This window comes from Haliaeetus albicilla, chromosome 16 (assembly GCF_947461875.1).
Source record: "Haliaeetus albicilla chromosome 16, bHalAlb1.1, whole genome shotgun sequence".
In the NCBI taxonomy this organism is placed as follows: domain Eukaryota; kingdom Metazoa; phylum Chordata; class Aves; order Accipitriformes; family Accipitridae; genus Haliaeetus; species Haliaeetus albicilla.
In genome coordinates this window covers 3,992,668-4,006,236 of record NC_091498.1, presented here as the reverse complement: position 1 = coordinate 4,006,236, position 13,569 = coordinate 3,992,668, and the positions used below count along the sequence as shown (strand labels likewise).

Below are 13,569 nucleotides of genomic sequence, written 5' to 3'. Positions count from 1 at the left end.
ATTCAGGAAGACGACCAGGGTCTTCATCTTTTGCCTGGCATCCCACAACAACTGCAGGAGTATCCAGAAGTTTAAGTTCTCCTCGGAAAGCTGTGCACACGCAGCATGACATGTACAGAGAGCAGCTGGGCCTCTGGGAGAAGGCTGTGTTTGCAGCTACCGGGCACTGGGCTGACTGCAGCTGGCTGCCTCACCAGGAGGCTGGAGTGGGCTGCTCTGTATTAAAAACAGGAGCCAGCTACAGCTGTGCTCCACATCCAGACTACAGCATCATACACAGCAAGGGCTGCAGCAGGGGTATTGAACCAAAGGAGAAACAGGAGCAGAAGCTGTCAAGGATGGAAGTTACTTAATGCTGGGAACAGGAAGGGGGAGTCAAGACTGCTAGGTCTGTATGTTGGGCAATAGTCTGACCAACAAGTTTGCTGTTCCCAGTTCGTGTCACTCATCAAACTTTATAGAGGAAGGAAAACAGGTAAAATAACAGCTATCTGCTCCTGGGTTCTGCTCCCACTCCAACCATCAACTTCATATAAGATACCAAGCAAACCCATTTCTGCGAACCACAGTCCCATCTTCCTAACAGGAAGGACTGGAACTGGAGGCTTGAAACGCACATCAGATCAGAGAAGCCCCTCCACTTGCCAAGCTCTGCGTTGCAGGCACCTCTTGCAGTTGACTAAGCTCCCTCTTCGGCACGTTATCAAACCTGCTACCTTTAAGTGTTTTACCATTAACACTAGCTTCTCACAATCAGCTTTTTAAATCACACATTGTTTAAATTTTTGCCATGTTCTGCATCCAGAGCTCAGCACTTGCAAATGCTTTCTCCTCTACCCTGCATTCAACCAATGCATGGACCGAGAAGGCCATTTTAACCAGCATAACCTTCAAACTTATTAAGAGGAGTAGTATCACTTCAATCAGACTCTTTAAAATAAGAATTCCATGTGCAAACTGACAAAGTCATTCTCCTAGGTCCTGCCAAGCCCTTTGCCGGAGGCAAAGGAGTTGAGACGTCCCTTAGCATCAATTTTGTTTGTTTATTTATAAAGTTCACATGTTTGATCTTTGTTTAGCAACCATTTTCATCTCTCTGTCCAGTGGTAAGAACACAGCAGTTCTTCTCTTGAGTCAAAGAATCATGAGTTCTCTTTTTCCAGCTCTGGAAACCATCCAGCATCAGCTTTGAGAGCTCATCAGAAATTTAGCAAGACCAAGTGCAGTAGGATCTGCAGGGAGAAGGGTTGCTTACTTCTGGACTTTTCATTTCTCGCACACAGTTAAAAGCTAGGCTCTGTACTTCACCCTAAGTTAATACTTTTCAGAAATTATCTCATGACACTTGACTAATTTACCTCCCCCAGTCTCTGGTTACTTTTGAACACTGCGATCACGACCCAAAGTTGCTCAGCCACCACACACTTTTGGCAGTCTTGGAAAAGTACTAACCCAGACTAAAGAGCTTTGTTATTGCCAGTGTTGCTGCATTTTTTTCATGAGAGATTAAACTGCTTTAAGTCTCACCACTATGCCTACTGACTTCAGGAGACCACCACAAAACCAAGCCATTTGGGTGTGAACTATTCACCAGTTCAAGGTGAATCTTGCTTTTGCAGAATGAATTCAATGAAGAAAGTAAAGCCCTCAAGCAGCAGTTCCTAAACGTTTGTGATTAAAAGGTCAGTCAACTTCTCATGACCATTCACATTCACCCTGTTGTTAACACTACCCCCTGCTTCATGTAAGCCCATCAAAGGCTCTCCTTGGCCTCCTGGACCACCTGTGATCCACTGAGAAGAGTTTGGGAACCACTACAGTTAAACACATTCTTGATTAATGAGTCACTACATCCACTCTTTCTCCTGGAGACTTTCAGAGACAGCAAAAATGTTTAGACATTCAGCTCATACTTAGCTTTCACTGTAATGAGTGTGCAAAAGCCCTCAGGCAACCACGTCAAATGAGTTCCTTTTCCATCCCACTGAATACAAAGGTTTGTCCAGGTTTCTTTTTCCTTCCATAAAAATCTCGACTACTCTCTGACAAATTGGTTTATTCCTACACCAGCAAGAACTCAATAGAGATACTTGCAGGTCTCCTCAGCCTTTTAGCTACTGTATTTTGCTGCTGTTTATAAGAAAACCGAGTTGAGGAAGTAATTAGAAAATTGTTTCTGGAATTTCCACAGCACAATTAATACTTTTGGCAAATAGTATGTTTTAGCCTCTTTGCAATAAGAAAACTGGAGCTCTGATAAAGCATGCTAATTGCTAAAGGAACGAACCAAGACAAATCGGATCAATCTTCTGAAATGTGTGCAATACCCTACGTAAAATATGATACTATGCTAACAAAATGCTAGTTTATTTCTACGAACTTCTTAGTGAAACATCACAAAAATAAGTTGATGAGTATCTAAAATAGTATTTCCAAACAAGATGCCAATATTTCAAAGCTAGTGCCATTAACAACACATCTCAAGGCAAACCAGTCCCCAAGATCACCAGATCTCCCCCTGGCTTGGTACCAGAGAGCGACAGCAACTTCCAGTACATTGTTAGACTCACTTAGAATAGGGGAGAGTACAAAGAGAAAGAAAATGATCACTTCAATATAACTGGGGTCTAGCTAAAGCATGCTGATGTTGCAGGGGTGGACAGGACACAGGAGAAGGGTGACGCACTTCACTATAGTCACTGCAATTCTCAGACTGCACTGCTCTCAGGCCTTACAACTGAGGTGAACAGATATCAACTGCTTTCACAATTACTACTTATCACAGTTTAGGCGGTCCAGATTCTAAACCACTGGAGTTCATTACGAATCTCTAGACCAGTTTTCCTTGGGAACATGGCACCATTTCTGGGGAGGTAAGCCAGAGCTATGAAACCTGGATGCAAGCCAAGTCCAAAATTATTTGCATCAGAGCTGTCCCTGAGAACAGGGAGAACACAGTGGTCAGAAACAAGTATGAAATATTCAGCCTCACCTAGCTCCCCTCAAGCTCTTAAATTCTTTCCATTGCTCCCAGTCAGCAGCTACACAGAACTGTTTGGGAGTGGGCTCCACAGCTTTCACTGAAGCCAAAATCCAGCTGTTTCTTGCTAGGACATCCAGGAGGAACATTTCACACCAGACAGGGCAGTCACCTGAGGTGCGTTAAAAACAATATCTAGCAAAAAACAAAAGTTATTAGCTAGTCAAAAGCAGCTCTTGCAGCAAATCATAATTATACAAAACATTTATCACATATCCTAAGACTATTGCCTTTGCCATGCAGGACGAGCGTCACCTTCACAGCTCAACACTATTCCCTTTCAGTGTGCTCTCCACACGAAGAGGGTATTACATTACCTTCTGATCCACCCTGTTGCATTTCATGGAAGTATGTGACCAAACTCAAACAAGGTGATCACAAATCTTACTGCAAAACCCACCTCCGATCACAAACGTTGCAGTCAGTAAAATAGTACAGTGATACAGGTATGTAAAACCTACCAAGGGTTTAATTGCTGGATTTGCTACTATTACAAGCATGTCTGTTACTTTCCTGCACATGCTCAAACTCAGATGATGGCATCCCAGATTACAGGCTCCAGGAATGTCTTCTGGATTCCACAAATTTCCTTTCAAAAACAAAAATCAGACCCCAGAGACACCTCAAACACTCATAAGACAGACAAGAGATTGACACGATAATGCTTAGGAAGTTTTGAAGAAAACTTCCACTAGCAGCTGGTGGTCTTTGCTCTGAAGACCTAGTACCTAGTTAACATACTCATATTAAAAGCAAGGGTGTATGGTGTTTACCATGGCTAGGTGAGACATATTTGAAAGCAAAAGACAGTGAGGAAACACAGCTGAAACTCAGAATCAGAGCACTGAGTCTGAAATCCATGAATTCCACAGATGGGACCAATTCAATCTCAACTCTTGAAATGGCTGTTTAGTGGATTATCTGGGTGGAAACAAGCTGAACCAAACTTGAGAATTTTTTTATGTCTTTTTAATAAATTTTCAGTTTAACTCTGAAAACCTAATATTCCACAGAAAAACATGCTACCAAAATCTATGGGTTTATGTTTCAACTTCAAATCGGGAAAAAAAAAAACACCACCACTTTTCATCATTTCTGTAGGGGAAATCATTATTTCTCAACTCATTCTTAATTTTAAGAAAGTTCTTAACTTTGTTAAGGGGCACAACAGCTAGTTATAATGTTAGAAACATGTATTCTGCCTTAAATCACACTACCACTGAAAAAAACAGAAGGCCAAAAATTGGGAAGGTAATTACTACAAAGTTTTGTTCTGTAGTTTAGCACACCACATTCAAGTCAAAGCTTACACATGAGAACTGTAGTCTTCAGAAATAAGAGAAAGATCTGCTTGGTAGTGAAAATATAATTTTATTTTTAACAATAGCTGCCAGCAGTATACTGGTATATCTGTAAAAGATGTTCCAGAGAGTGAAAGACATAAGCAAACTACAATAAATTGTATCAACTCTTCAAGTATTTCTGCAAACAATGCTCCAATTCTTGATGTCCTGTCTTGGGAGTCTCAAAATCCTATTCTGCTCCACTATTGTCCCATCCCTCCCACCCCCTCCAGAAACAAAATGTAATATTGGTGGCACAGGTTCTGAGGCAGATTAAATATTTTTCACTTGGGATGAAGCCTTCTTCTGAAAATATTAATTGGATGTGTTCAGATAGTACTGAGTGGCAAAGAGTAAAAAAAGTTGACTGTACTTAGCCACTTTTTGTTCTACATTGAGATAGGCATCAGTGGGTTTGGCTCAAGCATCTTCAATTTATTCATGTCTGTGTTCCTTTGATACGAAATGCTAATTTGCTACTTTAGCATAAAAACTTGATTACATCTCTCTTCTTATCATGGAACTGCATGCAACTCTCAATCAGTTTAGACATGCCCATTGCAGAAAAACCACCAATTTTATGGGAAAATGCGAACGTACAAGCTACATGGCTGTGACTGTCCGTGTGGGACATTTACATAGACCAGCAGTGAACAGTAGATGGACAGGAAAGCTTTGGAATGCATGAAATTGTTTCAGAAGTTCACATGCCTCTTGTTCAACAGGCAGCTCTTACACATACAGAATCTCTTCAAGAAGGAAAGCTTGTTAAAAAAAAAAAAATCATGCATACACTGTAATCTGTTCTCCCACACAAAAACAGGATGAAGATGATGGATTTTCCCTTTATGTTCAGGAAATACACAAGTCACCTGTTTTAATGGGAATTTAAGCATATTTCAGCTTGAGAATAAAGTAAGTTATTCAGCATGCTAATACATGCAACCAACTTGCAAACTGGAATGCCAACTTGAAAGGGTAACTGCTGTTTTTAAATTGTAGAAGGGGCTAGAAGCATCATTTTAAATTTAAACAGGGGGTAGATTAATTGCTGTTTGATGAAATTAAAAATGCATTTAAAGATCAGATTGTAAACAAGTTGACAGAAGTCAAGAATTTACATAGTTATGAAAGGGCTTTTTTAATTAATGTAGCGCTGGTGATTGGGGCCAGATGAAAGTGCTCTACCCACACCAGACGCTAAGCCTTTTACACACCACCCTAGCTATACTCTGCTGTTCTGAAGGGATCACCTACAGAGGTGAGGGCTGCTCGTTCTCCATTAAATTCCTGGCCTCTGCCGAAGCCAGTAAGAGGCTGGCCAGCTTCTGCCACAACACAACACAACTGTGCAATAGGAAGCCTGAAAGATACCAACTCCTTTCACACAGGACAGTTAACAGCTATCATATGGTAACCGCCTTAGAAACTGCTAACCTGGTCCTCATTTGAATTACACCTATAAGGGAAAGGCTCCGACACTCAATACTCCATTGTACTGAGATAAGAAATACATTAGTTACAGCAAGAGCTTTAACTTTGTTTACAAGCTTTCAGACACAATCATTAAAATACTTAATGCCGAATATAATGAATTACAATTGTCTGAAGATTGCCTAAAAAGTAGAGAGAATATATTATCTATAAAAGACAAGAAGCCTGGTATTTTAACAAGTTAAATATTTGTATGCATTGATATGCAGGCTGTGCACACACTAGAAAACTGCATGAAATTGTTTTCATGCTTATATACACATAACTGCCTGGTGTACTAAAGTGTGCACAAAATGGCTAATTTGCTTTTAAAAGGAGGGAGGCCCGATTACTACAACGTCAGACAACTTCCAAGGGCCATCCTGATCTATGTTTTAAAGTAGAGTTAAAAACTTAAAGATCTGCCCACAATCACGTTGCTTCCTACATTTTTGTTTTTCAAGGTTAACTATATGATGGAAAAGAGCACCAAACCAATGAGGGTTGGGGTCTTCTTTTACCCTATGTGTCATTAAAAATGTTATCTAACAAAAAAGTCATTCCTTTTTCTAGAGGTCACGTTGTAGCAAAGACTGAACCCCTACAGAGGATTATTATGGCTGAGAAACTTTATTCAGGATGAGAACGTGACATTAGAATACAGTAATTATTAAAAGGCTACAGTAAGTTTTTCCTAACCAGGTCACTCATTCTGCAGAATTTTCTTTCTGTGCCTAAACACCCCCGTACTAAATCATAATAGGGTCTAAGTGTATCTATGGTTGTCTTTGAAAAACATGTAACAGGCTTGCTAACTGCCTTTATATTGGAATTCTAGCTCTAGGCAGGCAAGACAAGGCACCACAAGCCGCATATACTATACAAATATGGATCCTGTACTTTACCTCTTCTATGTCAAACTAACTTCATGGGTATATAAAGTAGCAAAAGCAGGATGCTTAGAAAAGTCAGGCTGGTTTTCACAAAGCCAGTGCTTACCAAAAAAATTAGTGTATAAAAGTGTTTATGCGAGCATTTCCATGTTATTGCAGAATGTTAAATATTCCAAGAACAACCTACCAGGAATAGCACTTTCCAGCTTCTAAAATCAGTTAAATATAAAAGTATCTTTACAAAAAAATAGGCATATAAGTCTAGCATTCTTTGGAGTTGCTTATGATGGTCTTTTAAAAATAACCTAGCAGTTTATTTCATGCATCAAAATCAGTAATTTTAAACAAGAAAACCATTCCCTGGTTTAGAAATATTTGAAAATTGCTTTTAAAAAAATTGTAGTGCTATTCCTCAGTGTTGCTGTAAAAAGATTATGTATAGTAGTGCAATGATTATGATTATGCAAAATTGCATTCCAGGTGCACAGATAAACAATTAGGATAAATTCAATGTAAAGGACTGGATTTCACACACCATTTCTTTACAAGAGTAATTAATAAATTTCCTTTCAGGAAAAAATGCATACTACAATGTAAGGCAAATGTTTTCTTTAAAGGTCACTTTAGCTTTCTTCAGGAAAGAAATAGCTTTAAAAAGTTCCCAGAAAGACTCCCACTTTAACGGCTATCAGTGTTCAGTCTTGCATCACTAATCATTGCACTGCTATTCACCATATACAGTAGCTATTTATCAACTAGGACACTAATGTTTACATGTACTTTGTTTATGACAGCACAGATTTTGTAAGTAAATATCATCAGAAAGACCTATACAAAATAAAGGCTCTTAACTACCAAAAAGAAAGCCACTTGCAATTTTTAAGGTGAACAGATGGCAAGCATCCAATTCTTCTGGTTTCATGATGGTAAAGGGCATCCTGACAATTATTCGTTTGCTGCAACTCAGAATTCGGGACAAACATAGGTTGCCAATTTAAAAAAAAATTTGGTTTTTTTTAATCTCACCAAGCTCTTGAAGACACAACTAAATACTAACTCTGAACTGTGAGCTTCCTGCTATAGCACTCAAGCCTAGATTCAAACTTCCCTGATATCTGGGGTCATTCAAATCCAAGTTTCACATCTGAGTCCATTCTCAACCATTACTATGATTTCAAATCCAAGAGAAATTTTTTTTAAAAACATTGCCAAATATTCTGCAAATGGCTCTTCGGGATAATAAGTTCCCTTGTGTAAGTAAATAGGATAGACAAGCAGGTACAATTCAATGTGTCACAGATATGACAATTGTGTATAGATCTTCTGGAAAAGCAATAAATTCCAAAATACATAAATATTCCTTGTACCATATAGCAAGACAGTATCCTAAACCAATTCGTAGAAAGGGACCAAATGTTTGCAAAGAAAGCTAGTAGGGGCAAGATAACCCTTCATAGTGAAGAATCTAGAGTTACCCCAGTGCAATATTAACATAACTGCATTAATGATATTCAAACTTGCTGTGAAAAGAGGTAAGGAAAAACAAGCCTATAATTAAGTCTGCAAACTTTAGGTAATTACTGTACCTGGTCTATCCACCATAACTTTGAATAACTGCAAGTTCATGCAAAAAAAATTGCTATCTTATATGAAAAGAGCAGTCTGTTAGAAGCATTGTTATGGAATATGCGAGAAGTCATCTCTTTTGCAAGTGCTGTTTACTTAGTGAGTCTCTTGGCTACATCACTGTAAGCTATTTCAATTTCTTTGTCTCCAGGACAGGTATTGGTGAATTCATCCCTGCTATAAGCATTTGTCAGGTATCTCCAAATCCCTGTCATTTCCTTGGGAATCTCAAAGTTGCGGTATTTTTTGGCCACCACCTAGAACAAAAGAATTACATTATGAATTTACATCCTTCAACTTAAACCACTTTTCCATGCCTTGTCACACTCTCGTTAAGCTATTCTTCCACCACATACACTCAAAGTCACTTCTAAAGTCAGCAGAACCTGCCCCTCTGGGATATGCCTGGACCTGGCAGCATACTGCCTCACTTAGTTTGTATTGCTGTCCTCAAAGTAAATACTTCTGCACCCAGGCAGAAACTTAATCTGTGGCTCCATCTGCAGTACAAAACTGACAAATATCATTGGAGACAGTGAAAAGAAATCAAACCATAATTATACAGGCACATCTTCCTTCCTGTAGTTATCCTAGGCTACCTCTTTCTAAACATCAGACTTTTTTAATACATCCCTGTTATTTCACATGGAGTCATTTACTTTGTTGCTAATAGAGCAAGCCGTATTCTCCACAGATGTGAGAAGACATCCACTTCAAACATTAACTGGTCACATAATGTTCACCTTCCTTCTTCTACCTCATTCTTTTAAGTGTTGCAACTTCCTGTGACCACATTGGTCAGTACCGTAAAACGGGTTTTGGCTTGTGCCATTCTATCATCTGCCGCTCAACTTGTCTACTGGTTCACACCTTCACTGAATTCAACTGCTCTATTCCTAAAGCCCTTGTGAATTACCCAAACCTTACGCAATTTCACATACTGTTAATACTGTAGTTAAACTTACATGGGAGCTTACAAACAGTTGAAATTAGTTGGACTCCAGAATGTCATAAACCATAAGCATCTTGTCCTTCGTTATCACATAACAACATACAAGGCATTTACCTTGACAATGTGTAGTTTGGGTAGCAGGTTGCAGTCTGCTAGTGTCATCTCATTGCCATCCAAAAACTTGCGGGTAGAAATTGTAATATCCTCCATGCTATTTTCATCTATCTCATCAGGAAGAGGAGAGTTCAGATACTCGTCCAGCTTCTGGAGGGTTTTCAAGAGGCCACGTTCTAAGGCTACAAAGGAAACAAGTTTTAAGAACAAAAAAGAAAGCCAAACCACAGCACACAAATTTCAAAGCAAATTAAAATTTAGAATATTGGTATCAGTGGCAGCTCTGAAAACCAAAATCCACATCACTGTACTACCCAAAGCAGACCATACACTGAAAGATTTTTAACCCTTGTACAATTTTTGTGGCAACACTACTGCTGGAGCTGCCTTCGTGGTCACTAGTAACACTGAAACTGAACTAGAATCCCTTTAAGTATCACACAGATGCAGGTCATTTAAAAGCTGGTTTATGCATGAGTTTGCACTAATTTAAAATACTCTAAGATTGCCCACAAGTGTTTATTTTTGGTTTAAGAAGTGGCTTATGTCAAGTTTCTTAAGACTATTCCTAACTGGCTTAAACTAATTAGAACTGAGCTATGCTAGGGTTTATATTCATTTAAACATAATCTGTTTAATGTCACATGCTCAGCTAACAGCCACGACTAAGCACGCAGACTACAGAGGAGGTTTATGGAATACAGCAGAGGGCAGCACACCCCACAAAATCTAAAAGTATTTCTTGGCTGTTTACAAATATTTTGCATCTCTCCATTTGAAATGCAGCAGAAAGGCATTCTGATACCCTGACTTAAGTTTTCCTTCCAAGTACATCGAGGACAAAAGATTTGTACTAAACTATTTAAAGGTCTAATTGTGCATTCTTTCTCTCTTATTAATCTCTCACCTTCCATCTACTAAGTTCTCTCCACACAGAAAGGTCTTAATCCTTTACAGAAAGTGACATGAACTAAGCTTAACTCAGAACTCTGAATAGGAGCCCTCAATCCTAGCAAGGTCAAACAATCAAGTGTGCAGAAAGGCCTCGCAACAAATGCATGGAAACTCAACCACCAGGGCACAACACAAACTCTGCATGGGAATTTGGTTCTGGACGTTAAAATCATTTCTACTTAGTTCAAGAGTTTAGAGTAGCTGTTGTGTAGAGAAGTTTCAATGCCAGGGATTCTTACAAACCATGCACACCCTACTAAAATTCTGATTGAACACTAACTGAAGTTCTCTTTGGAAGTGTTGAAATCTTTGTCTGTGACCATTAACTTTAAACCACAGGTTTAATTCATGGGACTCCCTCAAGTGTCCATCAACATGCAGCAAAATTTGTCAGTGACACTTCACAGTGAAGCTGCTCTGAAAAACACAAGACAATGAAACAACATGTGCACAGCCATCAGCCCCCAAGTAACTTACCTTCATTAGCTTCTGGTCTAGAATTCTTGATAAATGCAGAAAATTTGGCAAATATATCCATTCCAGCCGTGTTTGATTCTGGATGCTTTGGTGAAAGTTTTAGGTACCTAAAAAGTAGAAAGGAGTAGATCTACAGCACATTTAGCAGAATGATGCTTACCATATATTAACTAGCACAAAACAGCCCTTTTTAAAAAAATTCAAAAAAGATTCTACATTATGTACATTTACCAATTTATCCAGAGGACTTGATTCTTAAGTGTAATATCACACACTTCCATTTAAGTTAAGATTTTTAAACCCCAATACTTTTAAATCACTTTTTTTCAGAGGAAAACCAAAGCACATTTCTGCTTTCTGAATCAGGCATTTGTTTCAAGCACAGAGTGTGTGAAACAGCCCAGGGTCACAAGAGCAAGCTCCCTTACTCTAGCACAGCAGTGCTGCCAAGGGGGCAGATCACAGTTCTGTAAACAAGAATATAGCTAGGGATCAAACAGGTAACAAATTAAATACTCTCATCATTCTCTGTTCACTGGAGATCTTTTCTTCCTTTTAAATTAGTATCAGCTGTCCCAGAATATCATGGACTCAAAATCTTTTAACAAAAAGTAAAGTCTTGCCACACTAAAAAGACAAAACAGTTCAGTCTGCTAAAGGCAAAGTCTGCATTTTGCCATTGCCTGCCAGCTGAGGGAGAAGCAAGCCAGCAGTTTAGAGAAAGCTTGAAGACATTTCTCAAGCTTGTACTGTGTAATCTAATTATTTTTAAAAGTGTTCAGTATTTTCCACCATAATTTCCGAACACTAAATAATCTCCAGGACTCATCATTATGCCTAGTATGAAGGAATTAATTTTTTTAAAATTATTTTCAATTTGCATTTAGTAATTACTGATTCTGTACAATTATCAACTGTCCCTCTGCTCACAGAAAGCTGGAAGGAATAAAAAAGTAATTAACATTAAATACATAGATCACTGATACGCCTGGTAAGAACAAGAAAATGACAACAAATTCTTAAAGAATTAAATAACACCTTACTTCTAGAAGAATGACTGCAAATACAAGTCTCCAAAAGGACACCACACATCTCCTTAAAACAGATTCCCATAATAGTTTATTATGGAGTCAGGACTAAATTTTGTATAGCAGGCTCATCTTCATTTACATTATTTGGACACATTATCAGAATAGCCTGCCCCAGTCATCAACAAGAAAAGTCATTTAGTCTGAGAACTGCAGGAAGGATGACAGGACTTTACAAAGGATAATTTTAAAATAATCTTTAAAAGAAAACAGTTTTTAATATGAAGGTGAGGGAACTGGAAGGAGGAAAGGTGTGACATGCAAGAACTCCACAAGCTGTTTTCAGTGTCTTCTCTTCAGTTTACTGATGCTGAAGAACATCTTAATTAGTGCAGAAAACCCCTCTGAGAACACTCCATCTAATCTAAGGTGACAAATTATCATTTTAACACTTACTTGGGTGGAGCCAAAACATCTTCCAGGAACTCTTCAATTTTATTCACATCTGTTTTCACTTCACCATTGTAAGTTATGAAGGGCGGATGAGTGCCTGGAGCCAAATTTTGAAGGTCTGCTGGTTTTCTAGGGTGAAATACAAACCAATACAAAGTAAGCGTGGGACATCCATGACCCTAGCTTTCATTGCTACAGTCACAAAAGCACTGCCTGAGGTTTTCACATCCTTGCAGTTTCAAAAAGATATCACCAGTTTTCTTTTTAAAAAGTGAGTTTACAGTTTGATTAGCATTTTGAATATATACTTGATAACAATTAATTTCAAATACTTAAAACCAACTGCTTCCTCCTACCTCTGGCTATGTTTTCTCTCAAGTTAATATAATGTTGACTAGCAGGGGGGATATATACACACACACCCCACAAACACTCTCTTTCCCAAGATCTGCAGTACAGAGTTTATATATAGCGTAATCCTCAGTCAGTGATAATCCTCCCCCTTTACACAGAGCTTCTCTGGAAATAAGCTAGTCTGATACAGAGCAGTATGTATAAACCATTTATTATGTGCACACAGAATCTGGTTCTAGACAAGCTGACAGATGCTTAAATATCATGTTTAAAAATGATGCTTAAAGCTTCCTCCAGTGAAAAAACTTCACAAATAAAAGCAGCACATTTGGGCAAAGGGAGAAGAATCCCTGACATAGTATGACTAGACACAAGAGAAACAGCATCAAGCTAAAATACCCAGACATTTCTAAATCTTAAGTCAGTTCTGGTGATACCTCTTGATGCTCACTCCAGCTCCTTTCACACTAATCCTTATCAAGCTAAGCCAGTCTATTTTATAAGCAATTGGCTTCTCTCTCCTCTAGTTGTGCCATGATACTGTAGTGACAAGGAACAACACTGGAGGCATTTATTTAGAAGCCTATACATCAGCTGCACATATACACCTACCTACTCATTCAGCACAAAATGCCTAACTTACTCTTTAATGTACACATCTGCCTTGTCAGCAGATTCAGATGCAAAGCTGAAGTCAACAGAGATCTGGATTCATTACAAGCTATAAAATCCAAAGCATCATCTAAAAAACTGCAGCCAATTTTTCCCTAGTAAATCATCATGGTATTAGTCCCATGCTAGTGCAACTGTCTCAGTGCAAGCAGAAATAAAATTACAGTACTGCTTGGCACTTCTTCAGCAG

The 13,569-nt window shown here is 38.6% G+C and overlaps 1 protein-coding gene across 1 annotated transcript in view; it reads right to left on the bottom strand.

Annotated features, from left to right (window-relative positions):
• Positions 1 to 4,391: 4,391 nt before the first annotated feature.
• The window catches only part of CLIC4 (chloride intracellular channel 4), a 33,280-nt gene continuing 24,102 nt past the window's right edge, over positions 4,392 to 13,569 (bottom strand). The window contains exons 3-6 of the mRNA XM_069803154.1: positions 12,357 to 12,482; positions 10,873 to 10,979; positions 9,442 to 9,623; positions 4,392 to 8,632 (exon numbers count right to left, since the gene is read on the bottom strand). Coding sequence (XP_069659255.1) covers positions 8,468 to 8,632; positions 9,442 to 9,623; positions 10,873 to 10,979; positions 12,357 to 12,482 — 580 coding nt within the window. The 3' untranslated portion in view covers positions 4,392 to 8,467. The remainder of the gene's footprint in view (positions 8,633 to 9,441; positions 9,624 to 10,872; positions 10,980 to 12,356; positions 12,483 to 13,569) is intronic.